The sequence below is a fragment of the Microtus oregoni genome, unplaced genomic scaffold, assembly GCF_018167655.1.
Source record: "Microtus oregoni isolate MIOR12 unplaced genomic scaffold, Mior012 000088F_ref0000325, whole genome shotgun sequence".
In the NCBI taxonomy this organism is placed as follows: Eukaryota; Metazoa; Chordata; class Mammalia; order Rodentia; family Cricetidae; genus Microtus; species Microtus oregoni.
Window position 1 is genome coordinate 4,466,536 of NW_024544555.1, and position 27,202 is coordinate 4,493,737.

The 27,202-nt window shown below is 45.8% G+C and overlaps 1 protein-coding gene across 2 annotated transcripts in view; it reads right to left on the reverse strand.

The window, feature by feature from the left end:
* LOC121442232 (colorectal mutant cancer protein) overlaps nucleotides 1–27,202 on the reverse strand; it is a 368,334-nt gene that overhangs the window by 59,140 nt on the left and 281,992 nt on the right. For both annotated transcript variants that reach the window (XM_041643697.1, XM_041643696.1), the window contains 2 exons: nucleotides 24,487–24,629; nucleotides 13,885–14,027 (listed from right to left, as the gene is read on the reverse strand). In XM_041643697.1, coding sequence (XP_041499631.1) covers nucleotides 13,885–14,027; nucleotides 24,487–24,629 — 286 coding nt within the window. The remainder of the gene's footprint in view (nucleotides 1–13,884; nucleotides 14,028–24,486; nucleotides 24,630–27,202) is intronic.

Below are 27,202 nucleotides of genomic sequence, written 5' to 3' on the forward strand. Positions count from 1 at the left end.
AGTTCCTCAGATGGTTCTAATGTGCAGGCTGGTAGAATCCCGAGATTGGCCCTCTGCTCCTCTGTCCTGTTGCTCTTTCCTACTGCCTGGCTTCTCTCTATCCCGAGGAGATGTCCAGCTCTGATCTCTCCCAGATGTTCCTCTACCTACGCTCCTTTCCACTTACCATGCAGTTTCCCCACCAAGGTCCTCCTATCTGGAGCACGGGGATTCCATCTCCCAACTCTGCCTGGTCCCCTTGCCATTGTCCTGCTGTGTTTGCAGGAAACATTACTATCTGATCTAACATGTATGTTCATTATCTTTCCCTTCTAAAAACACATGCTTCTATGAAAGAAGGGACTTTGGTCTTCCTCATCACGGCATCTCAGAATAGAACAGGGTAGGCAATCAAAAGCAATTTAAAAGAGTAAAAAAATCAGCGCTACACAGTTGAGTCAGCACCACAGAGAAACAAGACAGTCAGCACCAGCATACTTTACGTAGGCCTTAAGCTCTTCTTCATTACGCACGGGAGATGCTAACTGTGGGGAGAGGAGATATGCATCACACCAGTTCACCTGGACAGGACAAACAGGGGCTTAGCCCCAAATTGAGGCAAAGGGGTCCAAGCATGGAGCAGCTGCCAACACACAGAGCAGTCTCTGAAAGACCATTCCCGCTCAGGTGCAGGTTCCCTGGTATCCAGAGCTGGGTGAACACGCATTCCCAGATCTGTGTGTGTGTGACGAAGAGAAAAAGGAGCTTATATTCAGCCACTCCACACTGTGATCACACCGTCCACCGACGGTGTGTGAGTCAGGCTCGATGTGTCTGTCTTCTAAACGGTTCTCCAGAGTAGAGCTACAAGGTGGCGTCCAGGCCCCGAGGAACAGAAGGAAGAGCAGGAGCCGGGTTTGGGCAGCATTTCTCATTGTTGGACAGTGGTTGAGCCCTGACCACAGTCTGGAAGCACAGTTCCTAGATGAACAAGAGACTGTCCTTGATTCCGATAGGCTCACAAAAGCACAATGGCCACACCAAAGTCCTTCTCTCAGGGACCTGCCTGTAGCCTGGAAATGTCCCCAAGAGAGCACAGTGTCACACAGGACAGTCAGAAGAATAATGGGAGAGGGACATTTAAGTGAACATATAGAACCTGATATACTGGTGTCTACTGGTAAACCCAGCCCTGGAGAGGGTGAGGCCATCTTCAGCTATGTTGTGTGTTTGAGGCAGTCTAGAGGACATGAGACCTCACATTTAAATGAATATATTTAAAATAGTCTGTGTCCCTCTGTTCTGAAAGGAGAACTACAAAGTTGTGTACCTGCTAGATGAGGAGCCCCCCAACCCCACCCCAGTCTGTTATTTATACGCACCCCACCAGTTATCTACAGACATGCCACTGAACTCTGCCACTGTGCCCCATCTGGAGACGCAGGGAAGGCAAGGTGGTCTGGCTAGCAGGAACAGATGCGGGGTGCTGGGGGTGAGGCCCCATCACCAAACATCGACCCCTGTGCTTTCACTCATTTATCGGTGCTGCTCCAGACAGGACCAATGGGAGCTGGTAGCATATCTTTCCAAATAGTCACCTATAATAACCACAAACTTCATCTTTTGGCACACTCTCACTCCAGGCAGAAACTGGACCTTCCATCTTCATGCAAAGACATCAACGGTAACATGAAGGGGTTGCAGACAGAGAAGGTCCCTCCGCGAGGTGGTATTCACAGAACAAAGTCAGCACACTTCACAGCTAAGCAAGGCGTCCAATGCTCAGGTCACTAGGGCAAAGCTCCAGTCTCATCAGCTCACAGGAGTCATCGAGACTTGACGACTTTAGCTCAGTCACCCACGTAGGAACCATGACAGAAACTTCCTATGATCAGGGCCACGTCACCAACTACTACTGCAACCAGAATAGGGCTCTTTGGGCATCCAACCACAAGCCTGCACACTGGTTTCTTAGTTAAGAGCCAGAAGAACCAATAGAGGGCAGATGCATGGGGAATATTAGCTGTGAAATTACTCTGAGAAAGTAAAGGGTTGGCATGCTAATTCCAGGACGAGAATGTGAATGAACCTTAAAAACATCATGTCACATGAAATAAGCCAGGGACAACGATTCTGCTTTTGTGAGATGATTAGAAGAAGCAAATGTGTAGAGACAGAGAGAGCCTGGGAAGGATAAATTAGGCAGTTACTGTTCCATGTGTGCAGGGTTTAGGAAAGAAAAGAAGATAATGGTGATGGTCATAAAACTGTGGGTGCACTTAAAACGTCTGAACTGTTCACTTAAAAATGTTTACCATGATGCATGTGTGTGTTTACATTATACACACACACATACATATAAATATATAAATGACAAAATAATAAATATATTTCAGTATATAAACTTGGAACATAAAAGCTAACAAGTGTGCAGGAAATAGAAAACATCACTTTCAAGTTTATGCTTGGTTCAGAAGGGAGCTGAGGGGCTGTTCATTAAAACTGTCTGGGTTGAGGTGAAGGAACAGAAGAAAAAAAGATCCAGGAAAGCTCAGCAACTGACTTGTTAATACTACAAGCCACACATGCAGCACCTCCGGCAAAGGGCGGCATGGCGGGGACTTCAGCCATGCTAAGCTTCCTATAGAGAAGGTGGAGTGATGGCCTGCTTTACCTCTGCGAGACAGGACACCCTCTGTATCAAAGACAATATCTTTAACATGGCTTGTTTATATCATTCCTTCAAGTAAAAACTAGAGGTAGTTTCTGACAAGTAACTGCAAATAATAATGAAGGAAAAAAACTAGAAGTAGCTTTTGACAAGCCGCTACAAATAACAGCCAAGAGCAGCCAGCAGGACGAGGGGAACCTTTGGAAGCGAACCCACAACAGCACAGCTGCAGGGGCTGATTTTGTCTGTTGAGCCCTGAGCTTTCTGGCCGCCAGAAGAAGAGTGAATTATCTCCTGTCAGTAGGGAGGAAGTATTCCAGCTTCATAAGAGAGACTGTGTGCTTGGCTATAGATCTGCAAGAACTTGGGTACATGGACTTCATCTGTATCGTGACGTGATGTGACTGTCTCTCCACCTGTGTCACGGGTATGCAGGTCTCAAAGTTTCTTTTTATGCCTAAGCATTTGGCCTCTGATATTTAATTTTCTTTAACAGTGAGACAGGACATGGAGGGATAAACAGAACAGACCTTTCTTTGGACTAGAAGATGCAAACCTGCCTATAGTGGCCAATGATGTGTCTAGAGACCTGGCAAGCTTCAGTGTGTCTGGAACTTCCCTTGTTTTAAATTTAAAAGTGGGTTTTGATTCATGGTTATCATCCAAAGTTCATTACAATTTATACTTGGATTTATACAATTTATTCTTGGAATACTGGGTCTGTAATTGCAAGACCCGGCATGGCAGCCTTTAGAGCAGTACGCGGCTGACCCCTCAGACTTGGTGCCTCCATGATGCACCAAGGCTGGGATGAACAAGTATGGCTGTCCCCCTCTGTTCGGGTCTGAAGCTCCTCCTATATTTTGCTATCATCTCTAAACGTAACTTTCCCTAGTCAGAGTCTGGTAGGAACTGGAGAGTCAACAGTCAGGTTCTAGTTTCCTGAGATCTAGGATGGGAGTTCTCAACCTGAGGGTCCCTACCCCTTGGGGTCTAAATGGCCCTCTTAGAGGGGTTGCCTAAGACCATTAGAAAACAGATATTTACATTATGATTCATAACAGGAGCAACATTACAGTAATGAGGTAGCAGCAAAAACAGTTTTATGCTTGGGGAATCACTACCACATGAGGAACTGTGTTAGAGTCTAGTATTAGAAAAGTTAATTGATTATCACTGATTTAGAGTCTTAGATTGCGTTGTCACTGTTTAAGTGAAGGGCCATATAACTTAGAGATCTGACAAAGATGTAAGACGCTATTCACCCCCACCAGCCTTCTCGCCCGATTAGACACTTCTTGGTGTGCGACTATGGCTTGCTTAGTTCTCTCTCAGAACCAAGTAAGTTTATATCCAGAATTGACAGCAAAAACTACAGACCAGAACCGGCTCCTTTTCAACAAGGTTAAAAAATGCTGCTGATTTTTAAACCACCGGGAAAATCCTAACCCACATAAATGGGTTCAGTGTTAAAACACATCCGGGGTCTTCCAGGTTCTGAGTAGCCTTTCTTTTTTTATCAAGGATCTGTTTTCAAAACACGATTCCTGACTAGAAATGTATACATTACTGAGGTTCTATATTTTGTCTCACAGGAAGGGTCCAGGTAGTTATTTAGTTTAGAGTACCTTGTTTCTCTTTACTTTTGGTCTTTTATTTAAGTTTTGCTCTGAAATCCCATTTTCTAAGAGGCACCTAATGGAGGCAGCCAATTTCCCACAATCCCTTGTGCCCCTGGAACAGAGACAGCCCTTACTCAATGTGTTCCTAGATGCTCACAATGCTGGGTACAGAGGAGGCAGTTGATAAACAGCAGATGGGTTCCAAGTGTGAAATAAAGGAAAGACTTGTTTAAGGTCATGAGTCAAAACATAGCCTTTTTTTTTTTGCCTACTTATTAATCAGGTATCATCAAATTTAAGAACAAGTGACCTGTTACAAATGGGAAAGGGCCCTCAATTAGGCTCTCTGAGGTGAAAACATCCAGCGAGGTGAGAGATTATTAGCTACAGTAAACTTAACAGAAGCGGGTGCAGGTATGCTGGGCTAGAATGTGGGGACCCCTCCTAGGAGTCAGCATGTTGCCCACATCTCTGTACTGACTGGCCACACATCATGCCTGGTGTAGAGCAATTTAAGTGCATGAAATGGGACTGGGAATACAGCTTAAAAATGTGAAAGGACACGGGTTCAATCCTTAGCACTACAGAAAACATAACAGAACATATATGTGAATATATATATATATATATACACACACACACACACACACATATATATATATATATACACACCAAACATTTTCTGAGCATGAATACAAATTTGTGTGAAGAGCTGTGACGCTCCATCCTGGGGATGTAACAGTCCGACCCTTCCACAGATCTAAAGCTAAAGCCTTGTTTTCTTGATATTGGTCCACAGAAAAAACATACAACATAAAAATTATTCAATAGACTTTCAAGTCTGAATGGCCAGGAGAAGTGCTGAGGGGGAAAAAGGAAGCATCTGCATTATCTACTTTAGCCCGCAATGCCTGTGCCAACTGAAGCTAAGAGGACTTACAAGAAGCACATCAACAGAGTCTTAAAACATCAAGACACCACCAACAAAAGGAGCTGACACTAGGGACTTCTTGGGACTTCATAAAGATGATGGAGACACAACCATCACCCACATATGTTCTTGCAATAACAGCACAACGATAACAAAACCCTAACTTCTAATCTAATTAGAAAGCAATCGCCCCACCCAGAATAAGATAGCATCGCACTAGTTTCCAAAATATCAGCAACTTGTTCCAGAGTCCAGGAGGGAGTGGTGAGAGACACGATCAGCAAACACAGCCTGTGAGCCTTGACTGGACCTGGATTAAACAACGAAAGGCCTTCGTGTGACAGCTGGGGAGATCTACACGAGTACTAACAACCCTCTATAGTTAATCTAGACCAAGAGTTCATGGGCGTTTGATGGAGGAAGGTCATTGGCTAATAAAGGCACTGCCCTGGCCCATTTTATTGGTTAGAGGATAGGTGGGAGGAGTAAACAGAACAAAATGCTGGGAGGAAGAGGAAGTGAGCTCAGAGACTCCACAGCTCTCTCGGGAGCAGATGCCTGAGAGAGACGCCATGCCCCGCTCCTGGGATGAAGCTCCGACCCAGGATGGACTAGGCTAGAATCACCCCGGTAAGCGCACCTTGGGGTGCCATACACAGATGATTAGAAATGGGCTAAATTAATATGTGAGAATTAGCCTAGAAGAGAATGGGCCAGGCAGTGTTTGGAGGAATACAGTGTCCGTGTAATTATTTCGCGGCATAAGCTAGCTGGGCAGGCGGCCGGGGTGTTGGGGACGCAGCCCCGCCGCCGCCCTTATTACTTCAGGCGTTCGCTAGACCATTTTTATGAGATCTGAAGTCTCTCAAAATAAAATGTTGGGAAGGGGTTGGGTTATGGCAGCATCCTAAACAAGAAAGCTGAAATAGTGTAGCTACTCAAAGGTCTTGATTTCATACAGATACCACCACAAAGATCCCCCTTCGATGTAGGGCAAGGCCCCAGTAAGTGTCTCTGACACAGACAAAGGGGCATGATGCAGGCACATTCAGGCTGGGGGTCCTCAGGACAGCAAGCCACTCCCATCCCCTCAACATCTCAATTCTGTGTGAGAAGGAGGCTATATCTTCACTCCGATTCAGCAATATTTTATCAGCCTGAAATTCTTTTTCATATTTGCTGCTGTCTTTAGATTTCTGACAGTTTGTTTCTGTGAAACAGCAAGTGTGGTTGTAAATATGAAGGCATAAAGATCATCAAACATCAGCTACATCAAACATGAACTACACCCCCTCACTATGCCTGCGAGGCCCTCTGCCACGGTCATAGGTTCCCACGCAGTTCTATAATCCCAACCATCTACTCCCATGCCAAGACAGTCCAAAGGGTGCTTTCTCAACACTGGTCACCCATGGCAGCTCCAGCGCTCTGCTCAGTATGTGTGTGTGTTGTGGTGTGTGTGTGTGTGTGTGTGTGTGTGTTATACACACACATGCTCTAGCAATCAAGCATCAGCAATATAAAATACTTTCTTAGAGCAATCATCTTCCCACCATGGCTCAAGGAATGGGAATACTAGTGAGGGCCTGGATTTTGTTTCCAGTATAGACTAAACAGGCTTTCAGAGCCTGGTCTGGTTTTAAGGCAAAATATGTCATGAGTTCCAACGAAGGGAAACATAAATCGACCTTAGGAGATGTGGTGTGTTTAGAAAACAAGGAATGCTTATTATAATAAAAGAGGAATTCATAACCCCAACAGCACTGGGAGCCGGTCCCGAGTTAACCTTGAAGATCAGTACCTTTCCATTCCACAGCCAGGTCTCTTCTGGAGGCTGAAAATTTACTGACCAGTAGCATGTGAGAAAAACACAGCACACTAAAACAGAGTCACAGTCTTTCCCACTTTCAATTGTATTTACTTCAAGGAAAAGTCTAGAAAGATTTCTGGTGGCCACTTCAGTTACTCAGCCCTGCTAACATTTATACAGAGTTTTATTTTAGTTTATTCTTATTGTATGTGTATGGGTGTCTTGCTTTGCATGTACGTCTGTACCACAGTGATGCCTGGTATCTGCAGAGGTCAGAGGAGGGTGTTGGACCCCTTAGAAATGGATTTACAGATGGTCGTAAGCCACCATGTGGGTGAAAATCGAGCACGGGTCCTCTAGAAGAACAAAAAGTGTTCCTAACCACTGAGATAACTCTTAAACACAGTTTTTAACTGACCAGGTTCTAGCCTCCAGGGAAAAGGTCACCTTGGTAAGGCTTCCACTGAATCGGTGTTCAAAGCCACACTTAGAACTCAGACCTCAGGGTGATACTCACCACCAGCCTCCTGGGAGAAATTAAGTTGCCCAAAATAATAATTGAAAAGAAGAAGATGTGGTAGACAAGATTCAACCTTGTCATGTCAACTAATCAGACTGCAATTGCAGACCAGCCTAGCACTGCCTTTATGGGAGCTGACTTCCCAAAGCTTCCAAGCACATTACAGACTGTCTGACTCTACTGTGACGGGAAAGGCAGGAGACCAGCTACCCCAGGAAGCAAGGTTCTCCAGAGCTGCCTTATAGATGTAAAGGCTGCCTTAGGAAAAGACCTTGCGCTGGCCCCCTGCACTTGACACGTTTAAACATTTTTTTTTTCTTTCTGAAGCCATTAGACCTCATCAGCAGCCAGCCAGGAAAATCTGACTTTCACATTCAACATATTTCACGGTCACAGCCGTGCCAAAAAGTCAGGTTTTATGTGCAAATTCCTCCTTGGCTGGCCTCCCAAAATGACTCCTCCTAAGGGAAACTACCACTGATTGATCACAGCAACAAGCAAGGATTCCAACGTGAGCTGCGATGTGTTCCAGCGATGTGCCCGTCTCTCACTAGAACTCAAAAGAGCCCTCCAGATCCTAACCCAGAAGCGCCTTCACACAAGGTCAGTCCGGTCGGAGACGGGAGACGTTCTTTTCAAGCAATGGCACCAGCAAGGCTCAGTAGTTCTACTACTGAAGCGAGTAGAAGAGGCTTCTGCAGAGAATACCACTCAGACACTTGTAATGCTATGAGCGTGCGCATGCGCGCGCACATCCCTGCGTACACAGGCTCCGTCCTGTGGCCACAGCGGCGTGATCTGGCTTGTGAGTGCTGCTTTCCATCCTGAGATCAGCAAAATCTCATTCAATTACAAACATAACACAGTCCAGGTGCTGTGATTAAGCAGCTGCTACCGTAATTCCCCCATCAGCGCTGAGACCTCAAAGGACAGAGGCTGTAACAGCAACTGTGGGCATCGAACAGTCCAAGGTACGCAGGAGCAGGGCCGTCTATAGAGACATGGCACCAACAAAACCTCCTCTTAATTGGAAAAGTGGCTTACCTTCCTCGAACTCATCTATACTTGGGTCTCCTTCCAAATCGAGTACCAATCACAAGGAGTGGATGTAAATACCTGACCCAGAGCCTATATCAAAGCGTGTAAGCTGCTAAATTCATCTGCAAATTCCAACGTGTCACTAGATACAGAAAAGAAAAAATGTAAATGACGATTCCCACCTTGGTTCTGTTTAGTCACTGTTAGTTTCAAAACAGCTGTGTGACAAGATTTGGAAAGAAGTAATAGAACTCATTTTCAAGTGCACGTGCTGGGAACTTTCTCCTTCGTTTGATGACTGGGGTGAGCCCAGGCCTAAGCTGCTTGTTTAGTCGTCCGGTCCTAGAACAGTGCTCAACAGTCACTGTCCAGGAGGGGTGGCAAGGCTCTGACAGGTGTCGATTGCAAAGAAAAGAAAATGGGTTTTTGATGAAGCAAGCAGATGACTTACTGCTATTGTTTTGGTAAACCAGAAAGAAAGAAAAAAAACCACTGCAGCAAAGTGCATCTAAAATCCAGCTTGAAGAAGCCTCTGAGTTCCTAATGCAGGCTCACAAATATAGCAACCATAATGAAATGGATGCTTTTTAATGATTTCCTATAATGGTGTTTATATATGGAAGCTTTTTACCCTATTGAAGCAATTTAATTGGAAAATGGCAAAGGAATAAGAGGCAGGCAGCCAGGTCCAATCAACAAACACGCTGACTATATTCTACGCTGCAGATTAATGAGCTCTGCCAAGTTGTCTGTCCCAGAAGTGCCTGCCTTCTTCAAGGGCTCAACAGAGAGTCCTCTCATATCGGACTCCTCCTCAACCTCACCACTCCCATCTAATCCTCAAGTATCCACTCAGCCGAGGCTTCTGTGAAGTTTCCTCCCAGGCTCCCATCTTGCAGATCCTGCCCTGACTGTGGGTCTTTTCTATCGAACTATCCACATCCTCCAAAGACTTGTGACAAGGGATTGCATTCATTGCTACTTGGATATTTGATGAGTCCTTGGGCATCATGAGATTGGCATACAAGGTCGTCAAAATGCCTGCTCCATACAGCCTGCTTTCTCATGTGAGACAGCGACTGGCAAGATGCAAGGACATAAAAGCAAACACGGCCTTTCCTCAGACAGTGCCAGCTGCTAGGAAGGGAGAGATGGCATGAGGAGTGATTCTGCAGACATGAGAAGGGAACCGGAGCGAAGGAGAACGCTACATGTGTGCTGTAGCCAGGGGTACTCCAGAAGAGACCGTTCACACACACCCCGGAGGGCAGAATCTGGTCAGCTTGAAGGGACTGTAGGAGACCAGGAGTGTGATGAGGCCTGGGGGGCAAACAGAGAGGAGCAGACACAGAGTGTGGTGGCAGGAGCTACGGGCTTCGTGGGACCCTGTGGTGAGGAGTCTGGAAGTCGGCCCAGGTTTAAGAGGTTTGAACGTGGGAGTGCAGCCATCTGATGGCAGCTTCTGCCTTTCTGTCCCGGTACCTAACAGAGCACACAGTGAGTTTGTAAGATGACCAAAGATTCCTCTGCACAAGCAGGGAATGCACGCTGTCCTTGGCAGAGGCACAGGACTGCCAGGAAAGGCTCTGCCAGTAAAATTCACACACATTTCCAAGTGAGGCACAGGATGGGAGGAAGAATTCGAGATGAATGATGAGGGAAAATGGAGATGCCTCCCCATGTGGACGGACAGCTGTGAGCTCCCGCCTTGGGGAATCAGTGCGACAGATGCCATGTCATGTCAGGCGCTCCGGGACGTGCCCCAGGAGAGAGGCCCGCTGAAGTAGGTTTGTGCCTGCATTTCCCAAACTTAATTATGTGACTTTGTCAGACGATGGGTCACCTACGAAATCCATCAAATACAATCTGAGAGAAGCAAATGCAGGGTGAGTGCAGGGCTGGTCCTCTGCAGTGACGGAGACACCGCTGGCTGTTTGAATTGGCTTGACTGCCTGTGGCTGTAGCCGGAATGCACAGTAAGAGGCTGCGAGTGGAGACAATTACAGTGCTCATCTGAACTTAGCCCTGTGAGGCTTTTGCCTGACGGGTTGACTGGTGGCAGATGGCTCTGTGTGTGACAACATCAAGTCTGAACCCTGGGTTCAGATGCATGGGAGGGAGAGAGCCTAGGCACAAAGCAAAGAGCTGAACACAGACCTCAGATTTTATCTTCCAACTGCTAAGCCTGAAGCTGTATCTTCACTGGTGTGCACACTGTTGTGTAGTGTAACCTGGTCTCATTTAAGCACACCTCTCAGTGACGGATGCAGCTAAATCCATTATACGGCCTTCTCAGCGTTTCAGACTGCTTAACACTAATTCCCCATCAGATCTTAACACCATGATGCATCTGCCCTCGATTTCTTCCAGCATCTTCAGACAAACAGGCCAATAGCATCATTCATTCTTTCCAATAGGGTCTTTGAGTATATGCCACAAACCAGGCCCTAGACTAGGAGATGAAACACCACACCACTGCCTAACAGAGTTTAATGGGCGAGTCAGGCAGATAGCAACATGATCTACAATTTCAATGTTTTATCAGAGGGAATAAAATACTGCATCAACAAAGTCAGCATGGCACTCACACTCTGGGGGATTCTAAGAATGATCATTTACCCCGAAACTAATGGAGAGGAGCACCCCTGCTTCAGACTCCTGCTGCGTGCCGCTAGCAGCTGTGGCCCCAGAGGCTCAGTCTCCAGCTGACTTCACTTATCTGAACATCAACTTCTGCTGTGTTGGTCACAACTTGATGTCTCCCCAAGAGTTTTCTGTATCCCAGACACTCTGTTTGACTTCTTAATCTCAATATCTACTGTGTTCTTAAATATCTGTAGCCCAGGTATCTCAAGACACCCCAACTTATGTCTCACAAAAGGCATCTAGATGCACTCCACCTGCCTCTCTTCTCTCTACAAAATAATTAAAAAAAAAATCTGAGAGTAAATCACCTGGTCCTTCCCACCATGTTCCAACATTGATGAATGGCCTCAACATGCATGCACTGTGCACACCAGAATCTTAGGATACATCCACTTTCATATCTGTGTTTATCCTGCTTCCAGTTGGTGGTAGATCGAAAGAAAATGGCCCCCAAAGGGAACGGCACTATTAGGAGGTGTGGTGTTATTGGAATAGGTATGGTCTTGTTGGAGAAAGTGTGTCACTGTGGAGGAAGGCTTTGAGGTCACATATATGCTCAAGCCTTGCCCAGTCAGTCAGTCCACTTTCTGTTGCATGCAAGTCAAGATGTAGGCTACTTGGTTACTTCTCCTGGTACCATGGCTGCCTGCACACCACCATGATGGAAATGGATTGGACCTCTGAACTGTAAGCAACCCCAATTAAATGTTTTCCTTTATAAGAATTGCCATGACTGGAGAGGTGGCTCAGTAGTTTAGAGCACTGGCTGTTCTCCCAGAGGTCCTGAGTTTAATTCCTGTAACCACACGGAGGCTCACAACCATCTATAATGAGATCTGGCACCCTTTCCTGGCCTGCAGGCATGCATGCAAACAGAACACTGTATACATAATAAACAAACAAACAAATCTTTATGGGGTTGGAGAGGCGGCTCAGTAGTTAAGAGCACTGAGTGTTCTTCAGAGGACAGGGTTCAATTCCCAGCACCCACATGGCAGCTCTCAATTGTCTGTAACGCTAGTTCTAGAATACCCAACACCCTCATATAGATATATGTGCAGGCAAAACACTAATACACATTAATAAAAATTTGTAAAAAAGAATTGCCGTGGTCATGGTATCCTCATAGCAACAGAAACCCTAACTAAAACACAGTTCTTAAGCAAATCTTTCCCAATTTTTCTGTACCCATCTTCTTTTCTGTATCTCAACTGTCATTATCCAATTTCTAGCAACAATCTGGCTTGCCTAGACTTTTTTAATGGTTTCTTAACTAGTTTCCCCAACACACTAGATCTATGGATTTGCTTTCCACATTATGGTGTGATTTACAGTGTAACTGATAATCTCATGCCTCCCCACACTGTTAAATCTTTTAGCAGCTTCTTATGCTTTGGAGTAAAGATTCCAACATGTTCCACAAGATTCTGAATGACCTGGCCCCTCCCTACTTCTCCAGCCCTCATCTTCACATCACAATGATGCTTCCCTTCCAGTATATATTCCCCATCCTCACCAAACTGCCTCACCTCTTCCTTGAGCTGCTTAATTGACACGGATTCTCTGGATCTTAGTACACATGCTACTTCCAAGATCCAGAACTTCCTAGAACCTTAGACTGAATCAAATTTCTCTGATATTCTCATGGTACCATGATTCATGATGTTATAACACTTATATGAATGTATAATTAAACATATGTGCAATAGTCAATTAAAAACAGTCGATTGCTTTCCAACTCAATTTCCAGTTTCATGAAAACACAGTATACTTTCATCCTTCTTCTGGCTCTTCCTCCACCTCTTACTACACATGAACAAAGACATGGAATGTTTCACTCTTCTGACTTTGCACCCATTCAATCACAGAGCTCACTTTGGCTCAGACAATAGCAAATACTCAACCTCAGTCTGTCTCAAGAATCCAACAGGCATTCCAAAGCAAAAAGCAAACCACCAGCTTACAACATTCCAGCTCTGACTTTCATGCTATTTGGCATACAGTAAACAAAGTTCATGAAACAACAATACCTAACTCTACTGCTTTCCTACTTGCTTTCATTTCTGAAAGACTTTAGAAATCTAATCCCCAAACCCAGTAATAGGTCATGACCTTCAGTTTAAAATAGCCTCTACTAGGCTATTTCTCTATGAGTACAAATATAATTATTAACTATTTCTCAATTTATTTCTCAATCAAATTTCTCACCAAGAAACACACTTATTCTCTTAGTCATTTGGATCAATGTGTTGAAGACATTATAGATCCCTCTCCTCCTTACACCACAGTTGCTGAAACCCTCTTGGCTCCTTCTTCTGCAAAGCTCCGCCACCCGTTCCATCCTTTCTACTCCCACTCTCGCAGCTCTGAAGGAACTGTGACTAGGAATACTGCAACAGTCTTTTAACACAGTTCCCACTTCTAGAATTTTCAACCAAAAATGACACACATTTGAATCATATTCCCATCAAAAAGAATGCTAACTCAGCTCTCTAGTTCACTGTGGCCAATAAGGCAGTGAACACAGGATTAAAATGAATGTGTTTTCATCCACTCCCCAAACTCCTTGAGTAATGAAATATTAACTCAGGCTGCCTTGTGTTTCTAATGTTCTTCTTGCAACCCAGAAGCCAAAGTCCTGCTGACATGTGGCTTGGGAAGACTCACCCATATCAGCAGTGACCATAGTGGACTGGTTTTCAGGGATGGACACAGAAGTCTGGTCTTGGTCCATACTTCTGGAATCCTCATTGACCTCTTGTTGACTCTGGCTGAGCTCTGACCGCAGTTCTGAGTATTCATCTTCCTCCCTGCAAGAAAGGAGAGTCAGGCACCAATGATAAAGGATGTCCAGTGAGTTCTTGGAGAAAGATATTGTAAAGAAGAAACAAAGACATTTCAAAAGAAAACAGTTGTCTTATCCAGACTGCAGGTACTGGGATTCCTTTCAGGCCTCACAGATGGTCATATCTAAAATTATGTAGTGCGTGAAACTTCAATGTTCCTTGTGCATCCACAGTTATGTTCTCAACAAGATTTACTCATCAGTCTATGAGAAGTATTTCCCTTGAAAGATTTCCTGAAGTGGTTAGACTTTTCATCCCACTCAAATTATGAGGTAAGAAAGAACAAAGTTTACTAATATTGAGGCTACACTGAACAAAACAATGAGGGGGATGACAAACTGCGAATTCCACACCTTCATCTGGAGGTCCCAATGGGAACGTCCTTCCAAGAACTTGATAAGTTGGAGCTATTGAGAAACTTCCTACGTCCAGTTCACCTAGATCTCTGGGTGGACAGACTAGCATATTTAAGAAGTGCCACAGTTACATTCCCCAAAAGAAAAGGGTGAGAGGGATGTATTGAAGAAGAAATTCCATCCAGTGCCCTGTTTCTGTAGATGGAAGTTTCTGTCCTGCCCTATTCCATAGCCATTCAGTCCCAAATTAACACACAGAGACTTATATTAATTATAGACTGTTTGGCCTGTTGGCTCAGGCTTATTCTTAACTAGCTCTTACAATTTTAATTAACCCTTAATTCTTGTCTATGTTTAGCCACGTGGCTTGCTACCTTTTCTCAGTAAGGCATTCTCATCTTACTTCCACAGTGTCTGGGTGGCAACTGACTCTTTACCTTTCCTCGTTCCAGAATTCTCTTAGTCTGGTCACCTTGCCTATACTTCCTGCCTGGCTACTGGCCAATCAGTGTTTCATTAAACTAATACGAGTGACAAATCTTTACAGTGTACAAGAGCACTACCCCACAGCATGTTTCCTAGATTTCTGACTTGCATTTACGGATGGAAGACAACACTGAAACACAACTGCTTCATTCCCATGTGTTCCCCCTATCTCGCCCAGCCCTTTATGGTTAGTTCACCTCTGAGTTATGATATTAACCAGCAGGAAAGCTTCTACCTAGAATACGCATCTCAAAGTGCCTGCCTCCGTGGCTCCTCCAGTTACCACCAACACATGCCACATGCGGCACACACAGACAAAAAGAAAAGAACAGAACTCTCTCGGAAGCATCTATTTTTATAAGTGATCCCCAAAACTACGTCGTCGGGGATTTCATTGTGGGCACAGAGAGCTCACTAGTGTCATTCTAGTCTGAGGGAGACGTCATCAATGAAGAAAGCTGAGCAGAGAAGAAATTCCCCAGTCTAACACTTATTTGAAGCTGCCAGCAATCAGTGAGGCAATGGAGGGAACGAAGTCTATAGCTGTGGGTTTTGTGTAGACCAAGATGGTGAGTAGCTTGGGGAGGAGGCAACTGGGGAGATACATCTATATATAGAAAAATGCAAATATCTCTCTAAAGGTCTTGGTTCTCTCTCAGAAAAAGCAATTTTCTCTTAAGGAATTTATCTGTTTCCTAAATGACCTCTGCTATATAAGGGGTTTATGAAAACCACTCAGAAAACTAGAAAGATCTTCAAGAGTTACAAAGCCCCCAGCTTTATAAAATATGGATTAGAATGGAGCGAAAGTGAAAATAAACACGGGTTAATAAGCTATGAATGCTAATTAGTTAGACAACTACAGGAGTCACCAATAATGAGGTTTAGGCAAGAAAACAATTAAGGGCCCCCATCTTATTAGTCACCTTTGGTCTGGAGTTAATTGGTTGTGAGCTGATACATCAGCTCTTCCTTTCCTCAGCATTGAAAGCTGGCCTGGCAGAGCCTGAACACATAGTCCCTGCCAAGTCTGCTTTACACCGAATGACTTCCAGGGATTAGCAGGAATAACTTCATAAAGGACTGAATAGGGAGAGGGTGTGAGGAGGAAAATATGATGCGGGAAATACCCCCTCTGGGGTGAGTGGGGAAGAGAATGAGATCACACTCGTAATGTCGCCAGGGGCTGGAGGGTTTTCGTGTCATGAACGGCAGACTAAAGATCCCATTCAAGGCATTGGAGCACCCAGAAGAACACAGGAAAGCAATGACTGGGCAGATTCCATCTTTCGGGAGACAAACATATCCTCAACCAATTCTAACCTGGAAAGTGCTGTGAGTGACATAGGAGCGGACACGGGAGGGCTGTCTCCAGGTTGTGAGACAGAAAGAGCATGTGCACAAACTCCGAGCTGTGAGGCGAGGAGCATGGCGAAGAGCAAGGATTTTAGTAGAGCTGTCTGTCACAAAAGAGTATTTATGATATTAGAGGAGGAAAAAAAAACATAGGTGGTAGAAATAAAATATGACAAAGGAAGTTTGGAGAGGCGTGGCGTAGGAATGAATACTACCACCATCTTGCATAGAAACATAACAGCTGCAACGTCCTGACAGGAAGGGGCTAAGGTAAGAACGCCTGAATCCTGGTGAAGTCTCTCCAATAGAATCTGAAGAATTCTAGAGTGAAACGACATGCATAAACAGTAATGACTAGAGGTGGGATAGGATAGAGATCAGGATAGGTTTAGTGACGCTGTGAGATCTAAAATAGGTTAAACTCAGCCTGAACAACAGAAGATACAGGCAGCCCCAGGCCTCTCCTAAAGACAGGAAGAATTACTGATTTACAGGACATCGTCAACCCCACCAGCATAGGTTCTGAAAGGAAGCTTGAACCTTGATCAGAAAAGAAAGAAAAAACTCCGTCATGATCCTTTGGCCAGATACCATGTAGTATGTGCAGACTGATGATGGAGTTTCTCTGCCCCCAGGTCCATCAAGAGAACGGACTGAGTCTGAAGACTGCTGGTCCAGGGCAACTTCCCCAAGACTAGATCATGCTTTGTGCAGGGAAAGCTGCTGGGCAGCCTCGAGTCACTGCCAGTGAAGGTGTCTCACAGAGGACCCATCGGGGCCTCTCCAAGTACCTTCCCTGGCCTCTTGTTTTTGCTGTGTATAGTAATGTGTAAGCGGTGTCTGCTTTATGGGTATGTAGATGTGGAGTCCAGGAGCACCCTTTACCCTACTGTCTAGACACATAGTCTCTCAATGAATCCGGACTCACCAACAAGCCCCAGCAATCAGGTCCATTAGTGATCACATCCAGGTTTTTTGTTTGTTTGTTTGTTTGTTTTCTAATTGGTGCTGGGATTCAAACCCCAGTCTTCGGCTTGTGCAGTAAGTGCTTTTACTTACCAAGTCACCTTCCGGTTCCCTCAACAGTAACTCCTAATCTTGTCACAGATTATTTCTTTGAGGCAGAGATGTCTCCTCTCCCAAACCTACTGTTAATTCTATGGATAAAATAATATGAACAAACTCCTCAAAGTGACTGTGTTTAGCCACAAAAATAAAAGTTTAGATAAACCGGTCATCTGTTGAGTAGATGGTTCCTAAAATGGAATTACCAAGTCTCAAGTGTTTGTCCTTGGGCTGTGAAGGATCATGTCCCAGGAGTCTAAATGCCCTGAGCTCTGTGCACTCAGAAGCATCTGAGACGTGCTTCGAGGGACTTTGTTTAGACTTGTAATCGTTAACACTTACTCCCAGCTGTAACATTAACTAAAACAAAGTCTCCTAGGCGGTCGGCTCCAGGATGTGCAGACACACATGAAGACCAGCAGTGGTGGAAAAATCACTATGAAAGACTCCTAAAGGCCAGAAGAGCCACAGTTGGTATTTTAAAAATAGGATATCCACAGCTTGAATGCATGATGTGACTTACACATTCTGCAACTGCTTTATCGTCCAGCCTAAATCCTCAGTTTAGCTCCAGTGAAAACATCTTACACTGTGGCCTAAGGACTTGCTTTTCCTTGCTCTTAAAGCATCATCTTGCTTTAGTGTAAAATTTGTTTTAAAAGGGAAGCACTGACAAAAGTCTAGTTCTCATGTGCACTAGACTAGGAGCTAGAGTTTCTGTGCACTCAGGAATGCTGTAAAATGTGACATCACAAACGATCTTCATGCACATCCGTCATTGCCTTGAGGTTGAATCAAATCGGAAGATGGCCTGGTGGTCACTCATGGGCTTTGGTGGCTGTCATGCAGTTGTAGTCATTAGACCCATCCCACTTGAGCCGACAGGTTTTCCAGTTCGTTGGGTGCTTCACATTCTGTCTTTCTACAGTGACAGGCAGACCTTCCTGAAATGGCTGATATAAGAAAGAAACGTATCCCTCCGAATTCTCTTTAAAGAATCCATTGCGGGAGGTAGGAGCTGGCTTTCTCGACGTTTGTTTCCTATTTCCCATACAGCAGGGAGGAAAACAAAGCTTGTCTATGAGCTTTCAGGTGAGCAACTGACCAAAAGAAATGCTCTTCCATAGATACAATATTCCTTTGGGGGGGTGTTTTGTTTTTTTGGGACAGGGTTTCTCTGTGTAGTGCTAGCTGTCCTCCTGTAATCAGCTCTGTAGACCAGGCTGGCCTTGAACTCACAGAGATCCACATATCTCTGAGGGTGTGCGCCACCACTGCCCAGAAAAAAAAATACCCCATTCTTATCTTAAGATTTGAGGTAAGAGCCACAGAGAAGAACTTACAAGTACTCATCAGGGCGTATGCACACCACACAGGAAGACGGGAGAAAGAAATAGGATCTCTCTGGGTTTTATCTAACTTTCTAGGCCCTTAGTTAATCAGAACAACACATTTTGTCAGGAGATGGAGAGGCCTTGGTCCCTGTTTGAGATGCAGCACAAGGTTGCCATGTAGGCTGATCTCAGGAAGAATGGCAGGATCCTGACTCGGCCCTGAAATCCTAGAGGGTAGATGGCATCGCAGGGGACAGGTCCATCACACACTGCCTTGCTCCCAAGGGAGGGGCCTCCTGTAGAAACGTTCAGAGCAGATGCAAAGATCACAGAGATGGGGAGTAAATTGGGGTGCTGCCATTCAAGATGAAAGATGCCAGCTGGAGAGATCCATCATGTGATCCAAGGCTCAGGACAGAACTCCCTGAGGAGGACAAGGTTCAAGACAGAACTCCCTGAGGAGGACAAGGTTCAGGACATGCAAGGTTTTCGATGATAAAGGAGACCATCCAGAAGGAAGAGACTTTGGGGCCCATGCTATAGAAAGGGACCCGAAGCAAGACAGGAGATTTAGATTTTTCACTTAGAAAGTCATTAGTGGCTGAGCATGGTGAGCCACCTATCCAGGAGAGGCCCAAACAGCAGGATCGTAAGCTAGAGGCAAGCTGTGACTGTCAAGGTCAGTGGGCCTGGGCCTGGAGAAGGCAGGTGGATGACCAAGCCAGTCAGCAGTGTTCTGTGGTTTCGGCCTCAAGCTCCTGCCTTGAGTGCCTCCCTTGGGTTCCCCTCGATTGCAAAATTGTAAGATGAAATTGAACTTTTCTTCCGTGAGTTGCTTCTGATGTTTATCACAGCAACAGAAAGCAAACTAGGATTACCAGCTTGGCTCTACAGCCATCTAGATGCTATGTCAAAATAAGTGAGCAAATCAGCAAATAAATATTGGTGGACTGGCATGGAAATTCATGTGCATAGCATATACAGGGCTCTGGGTTCTATCTCCAGCATTGCAAAAGAGAAAAGGGTTGGACGGAAGGGGGAAGAGAAGGAAGGGGAGGGGAGGAGATTCGGGACAAAGAGAGAAATCATTAGCAGTTTATGCTACTTAAGCTGCCCAAACAGAATACCACAGACTGGGTGGCTTAAACAACAGAAATGTGTTTTCTCATGGTTCTGAAGGCTGGAAAGCCTAAAAGCATTGTTAGCACGATCCATTTCCGGAAGGGTCCTCTGCCTGGCTTGCAGATGGTGGCCTTCTAGTTGTATCGTCACATGGCAGCAAAGGAGGGGCCCGGTCACACATAGCAGCTCTCCGGCCTCTCTTTTCATGAAGAGCCCGCCATGACAGCCCTACCCTCATGAGTTCATCTGACCCCAATCAGCTCCTACAGGCCCCTCTCCACATAGTGACGACGATGAGAGAAGGCAACTTTAGTCTATAGAAAACAGGGCTTGGGTAAAACTGCTGGGGCACGTAGGCAGAAAGCAGGAAGCTTAGAGCAAATGGGAAACTGAGAACATGGATGAACTGTGAGAAGTTAGCAGCAAAAGGTTGGTACTACAAGAGTTGCTTATGGGAAAGAAAAGATCTCACATTCAGTTTGCTTAGACATCATTCCTTTTCTTTTTGGATCCAAAGTCCTCTATGGTCATGTTTTCGTTTTCATATTTTCGATCCCATTATAAAATCTCCACAAGTCAACCATCTTTAAAAAGGCCCACATAATATATTGTGAAGTGAAAAGGCAAATGTTATTACAAAGCCATTTGTGCGGTGTGGTGCATGATCCAATATGTTTAAGAGAGTCCATAGAAAAATTTTAAGGACATATACACAAAACGTTCAGGGTTCGTCTCTGGGAGATGAGATTTCGGGTGCATTTGGCAGGGATCGGTTAGGAAAACACTCCGTATTAAAAGGTTCAAACAGGCAGCATCGCACCCAGGAAGGTCTGTGCTTGCAAAGCTGGTGGAAGAATGGAGAAGACAGAGGTGGGTAAGTGGAGGCCACTAGGAGCTGTCGAGTTTGTCACCCCAGCTCTGGGCCCCAAGAAATCAGGCACCTGTTGCTGCTGCTCCATGCTGGCCCAGAACTGTGTGTCTGGCCAGTCAAGGCAGACCCTTGCATCTACACTGCATGCCTGCTGCCACTCTCACAGCCTCGTGGGAATGGCTAAGGCCTCTACTTCCTCCCAGACCCTTTTGTCACCAGACTGAAATTATCCAGAACACAGTAGGGAGGGGGTCTGGAGTAACCCCGGGGCTCAGAATGCCTTTGATTTGTGGAAATAAAGGAAGAACAGAAGGAGTACTTGGGCCAGAAGACAGCCATTAACCGTCTACACCCAATGACTGCTCAGTAACCATCCAATGAGTCTTCCTGATCAGTTAAACTTCTCAACCACAACAGCAAAAGCTTCAACCTTCTGTACTTGTCCCTCTGGTCAATGGAATGAGTTCAGCTGCTCCTTAATCTGGGAGACCTACGACATTATCAGCTATAGCAACTTCTGTGGGGAGACCTCCTGGAGCCAATGGCAAACCTGACAAAACATTATGAAACCTAGTAACCACACTACAAGCTTCACCAATTCACTGCATACAAGTAGAAGGAAGCCAAGAGGAGAAACAAAATGTTACTACACAGAACTAGAAAAATACATCAACTTTAGCTGTCTTCTCTACTGGTTATAAGGCTGGAGTTGTCATTATTAAAACTTTTTTTTTTCTTCTTTGAAATATGTTTCTTCTGGTTTGGGCAGCACCTCTCTTAGTGAGATTTAGTTTTTTCTTTCTTTTTTAGAAGATTTATTTTATGTGCATGAGTGTTTCGCCTGTATGTACATGTACCATGTGGTATGTGCCTGGTGCCCAAGGAGACCAAAAACAGGTACCAGACTTCCCAAACTAGAGTTACTGGGGCTCCGAACAACCAGATAGATTCTAGGGATTAGACTCATTCGCTCTGCAAGAGCAAAAGTGCCTTTAACCACCAAGTGCCCTCTCCAGCCCAGAATTAGTGTTTTATCTAATAAAGTAGTTCAAAACCCCTTATTCTTAAAAGGTCTACCCCTGTATTAGCTCTCTCTGATCTTTTAACTCTAACTTCTCACAATCTCTAGGCAGTAGTCTAGCGGATTCCAGGTTTCAAATGCAGTCCTTACTACCTTATATGGCATTGCGGACGCTCATGTCTCCCCTGTCACTCCAGCCAGTACGATAACTATTTTTTCTTTGTAGTTCAAAGGCATTCTAAGGAACAGCTAGTCTTTTCTGTCAAACAGCATAAAGCCTGTCTACTGCAAGGGATTCAACTTTTCCTATGTCTCCTACCTTGTAAGATTTGTATGCAAATCTTTGTATCTCTTCCCTTATAGGCGCTTATGCAAATGTTTCAATACCATCACTCAGTAAAACTTGTGTACCTACTGCTTCCTCCCTTCCTTCACCTGCTTCGCTTTGAATACCGTAAAACTGGGCAATATTGAAAGAGCGTGAGGTCAGATCTCAGACAATGGGAGAAGACAGCTAGCAGGTGCACTGGAAGAAAACTCAAGTGCATTTCATGCCCCACATGCTTGCCCACCCCGCTTGGGTTATGATGCATCTTTTTGTGAAAATAGCTGCCTCCCTCAGCTGCTTTTGCTTTGTTCATGTGTTCCTTTGTGAGACACAGACATCAAGACTATTCTCTGCTTCTAAGAGCATGGGCACTGAAAAGGGCCACATGGCTAACTGTGGCCCCGCTATCATATTCTTTAGTAGATTCACGCTCCCTAAACACTTGTCAGCTAGGAGAGCTCAGTGCTGCAAGGAGGAAAAGCAAACATTTCTGGTGTGGGTTTTTAGGTGCATAACTAGGGAGAGAATTCAAAGTCATATGAGGATGAAGACATATACAACCCTTTCACTACCATTTTTTATTTATTTTTAAAATTTATTTTATGTATGAATACTCTATCTGCATGTATGTATGACTTTAAGCCAGAAGGGGGACACTAGATCCCACTATAGATGATTGTGAGCCACTGTGGTTGCCGGGAATTGAACTCAGGGACCTTTGGAAGAGCAGCCAGTGCTCTTAACCGTTGAGCCATCCCTCCAGCCCCCACTACTTGTACTTTGCCTCTTTAACCTTGGATATCAGAAAAAGGATACAATCAGAACCTGGGGTATGTCACAGCAGTTAGAAAGCCATCCACGGTGTTTTGTTCCTGAGCTGGGGTTGCCACAGCGTGTCAGGGGTAAAGGACAGATATAATTTCTGGAGTGCCGGAGGCTGGGGCCACACCTTGGCCTCTGGAGTTAAGAGGCCAGGAAGAATCTTGGCTCCCTGGCCCACATAGCACACGTGACAACCCGGCTGGGAGTCCCTTCAAAGAGGAGCTAGTTTATTTATATAACAAATACAGGGAGTGGGTAATCGTGCCATCTGCACAGATACAATCGCCCTTTAAATCAAAGGCACAGATACATGTTTATGGGTCAAAGTAGCTCACAGAATATTCAAGCAAAACAGTCAGGCCATTATATCCAATTTAAACATCTTAAGACTGAGTTGTCCCCTTGCTATGTGTTGTACTTATTTCACAACTTACCACACCCATTCACCTTCTCAAGTTTTAAAAAGTGTAACTCATTTTTAATGGAAATCACTAATTTGCCAGTGTTCTCTCTCAGGCGCTTCGAAATCTACTATAATCATATCTTTGGGCTAAAAATCTTCTCTTTGCTCCTGCATTTCCAACCCACAATCACTCTGTAGACCAGGATACAATTTTAAAACCTTAGGTTCTAAATTAGAATATGAAATTTATTGTGTGGTTCCAAGTCAGTGTAAAAATTTCCATGATTTTGCCCAGAAAACAGATGCCCACCGGCACCCTCACCAAGAAGCCCCATCATTACGGCGACTCTCAGAGTTGGAACAAAATCCGTCCAAAGTCTCTTATGAGCCAGAACTTCTCCAGGGAGAATTCAGAGCAGCTGCCTCTGAGAGTCTTTCAATTATGGCTTCTGCAAATGCTGTGAACAAAGCAGCCTTTGTCCAGAAACGTAGGTACCGAGGGCTTCCCTCTCTGCACAGAGATGCTCCCTGCTCACCCCAGTGAGCTCCTCCACAAGTCTCCCTGAACCAGAGGGCAGATGCAGGAAAATGAGCATTGTGTGCTGCAGACTCAGGAGCCAAATGGACTGGTAAGCCAGGGAGGCAGAGTCCCTGATAGGCATCTTCAGGGAAAGAAAACTAACCAAAACTGAGTCTCTGGGCCCCAGCTCTGCCTCTGCTCTCTACTGAACGTAACTGCTCTCCGGCGGCAATCTTTTTGCACCTGACTTTCTCACCAGTAAACTGATGGGTCTTGTTTCTCTTCGCAGGGAAGCAATGCATCAAGCCTTGCCTTAGAAATCTGCTAAGATGATGTGTTCCCACTGATACACAACTTGGGACAATCTCAGAATATTAACAGATTATCTAGAATACCATATGACCTTAGCTGTAAGCCACACCCATGAGTCTCAGCAGCACTAACGGAGGCAGGAAGTCGGGGGAGACCTGGTGAACAAGGGAGGCAGTAGGACATCAGACTGTTCTTTCAGGACAGGGTGGCACCACCTAGGACTCTTTAATAAAGCGTTTTACTCGCTTGCTGATTCTATACCCTTAGCCGTAAACTGAGAGTCACAACCCACACCGTCTACTGACTGGGATGGTTGTGGGGATCGGAATCAGCAGGGGACAACAGGGATGAAGATAACTGGCTGGCGACTCAGGGGCTGCTTCAGCTCCAGCACGCCAAAAACACAGGCTAGACGGAGCAGCTCTACCTGATGGTGGTGCCTTGCAGACGGTCTATCTTCTTGTTGAGCTCTGCAATGATGCTGTGCAGTTCTGTGATACGCTCCTCATAGCGAAGGGTTGTGCGCTCCTGGACGTCTTCATGCTCTCTCATGAGGTGGGACTGCTCGCACTAGGACCGAGAACACAGGACAGAAGACGGACATGTGGATGTGTTGATGTACCTTCTGCAGAATGATTTCATAGCTTCGAGCCATTGCTTTCAAGACTGGTATTCCCCAAATAAGACACTCACCTGCTCCAGCCCCAAATTAACTCTTGTAGCCCCAGTTAAAATTTACAATACCTCCGGGAGGAGATGGAGGATCTTGCGTTTATAATACTCTTTCATTCTGCCTCTCCCTCTTCAGAGTCCCTGCTAGCTCCTCACCAAGAAAAAGGCACGAGGCCACCAGATTCTGAATCTTGAGTAAATGCTCCTAAGTAACACACCTACATTGGCAGAGCTGGTTCATCCACAACCTCCAACCTTGAAGGGCTGTCCCTCAGTTCCTTCCACCAATCTGCTTCCTTTCCCATAGTGAGCTTCAGCTACTTTCCTACCCCAAACACTCAGTGGTATAATGGGTGTTTTGGTGGGGGTGGGGGACTCATTTATGCTATCATATCCAATATCCTCCTCTTCCAAACTGTAAACTCCCAGAAGGCAGACACTAGATATTCCATTATTCAGCCCTCGCCCCCTCCCCCACCCTGGTGGCATATGGCCCAGCTCACTGTGGGTGATCTGGAAGTGTTGTGAAATGAGTCAGTGGTGATGCTTCACAGCCACGAAGACTACTTGATAGAAATAATGACCAGAGAGGCTTGGAAGCTTCCCTGTGCCTAGGCACTGCTGGAGTGAAGAAGTGTGTGCTATTGGAAACACTTTTGCAGAGGGAATTTAAACCATAAGGAACCCGTCCCCCACGATTTCTCTCTACCCTCCTCAATTCCCTCTAGGCAGTGGCAGCTGATCTCATTTACATAACAACGGAACATAGGAGGTGACGGAACAAGTGGCCTAGCTTTGGCCTTGTCTGCTACACTCCGCGGTTATTAATTTCCTGTCCAGCAGGGAAATTTTAATTTCACTTTCAACCAGGTTTTCCAAATGCCGACAGCCATATGTGCTCTCCAGCCAGCTCTGCAGGTGTGTCTTTTCAGGCCTGTGACAGGGAAGGGGTAAGGAGGCTTCTTACCCACTACCGTGGACAGGTGTTCTCTCCTTCCCTCAACCTGCCACCTTTCCAATGGCATCACTCAGGGCGGGCACCTGGGGACCTGCTGGACTCTGGAAGCAAGTATCAGGCAAGCAAGATTTCTGAATGCTCTATAAACAGCCTTCTTAGGAGAGCTGCCTGCAGAAGAACACTGATGCCAACTACTGTGCCCGGTGCTAACCTCCACACCAAATAACCTCCACACACAGTGAAGCCTCTGGAGTCAGCGGGTCCAGAGGTAAGAGCAAGGCCACTTCTAAGGGGCTGGAGACATGGTTCATTGGTGCAGCACACTGTTTAGTAAAGATGAGGCCCTGGCCTTAATCCTTGGCACCTAAGAGAGCCACGCCTAAGCGGGAGCTTTCCAGCCTCCTTCGGTGCATTTTAGGTCTTGTTCATCCACAATTCATTACTCTTTAGAGGTAAGAGGAGTCCACAAAATAGTATGTCACGAGCTTTGGTGACTAAATCAGCAGCCTCTGTCTTCCTCTGAGACATCTACATGTAGACTACTGTCCTTCCTCCTCCCCCCCGTTCCCCTCCCCCCCGTTCCCCTCCCCCCGTTCCCAAGGGGCATAGCGAGCTCTTGTGGCTGCTCTTTATTCCCACCCCCAAGCAGAGTGTGTAGTCTTCACGCGCCTACAGACTACACACTCCTGTGAAGATCAAACTGAAAAGAATGGCAATGCCAATCTGTGCTCTGGACTCTGCCATGGCTGCGTTGGCTTTTAACACTCAGTCCGCTAGACACAGGTCTGTGTGGTGCTTCACACACACACTCACACACACACACACACACACACACACACACACACACACACAATGAGCTTCCACGCTCCCATCTTCCCTCCCTCGTTCTTGCTTCTCTTCTTCGGAAGGACAGGCCACTCCCACCACCCAGCCTGTCCAGGGACCGCAGCTCCCCATCCACACGTAAGGGAGATTCGGTGTTTAGATGAGGAAAGGGCAGAAAGTGGGTTCAAAGCCGGCACAGGCGTCCCTGCAGTCTGTTCTGGCCCACCCTATACAAAGGTTCTGCGGGGATGGCTGGGTTTAGGAGACACCAGATGGAGACGAAGTGCACCTTTGCCCCTGGTTCCAGCTGAAGAATCTGCCTGGAGGGGTGCGCAGGAGTGAGAAACTACAGGAAGCTTGATCTCGGTCAGGGACAGCACCTGCAGCTAAAGGGAGCACAGGCAGGGGAAACAACCCTTTTAGCTGAGGGCAAAGATGCTTGGCTTGCTTCCCTCCATTTTCCCCATAAGTATGCTTTTTCTAAAGCACTAGGAAGCATCTTCAATTTAGCGCTCCCTTTCACAGGTATCAGACATCTCTGGGTTGCCCCAAATGTCTAAGAGACGACCTGGGGCCACGGGGAAAGGAACTGGGACAGGCACTTTGAAGAGAACTGTGACCACTATAATCAAGTGGACCCAAGGAATCCTGGGGTTTTTTGGAGAATAAGAAACACAACTCAAGTAGG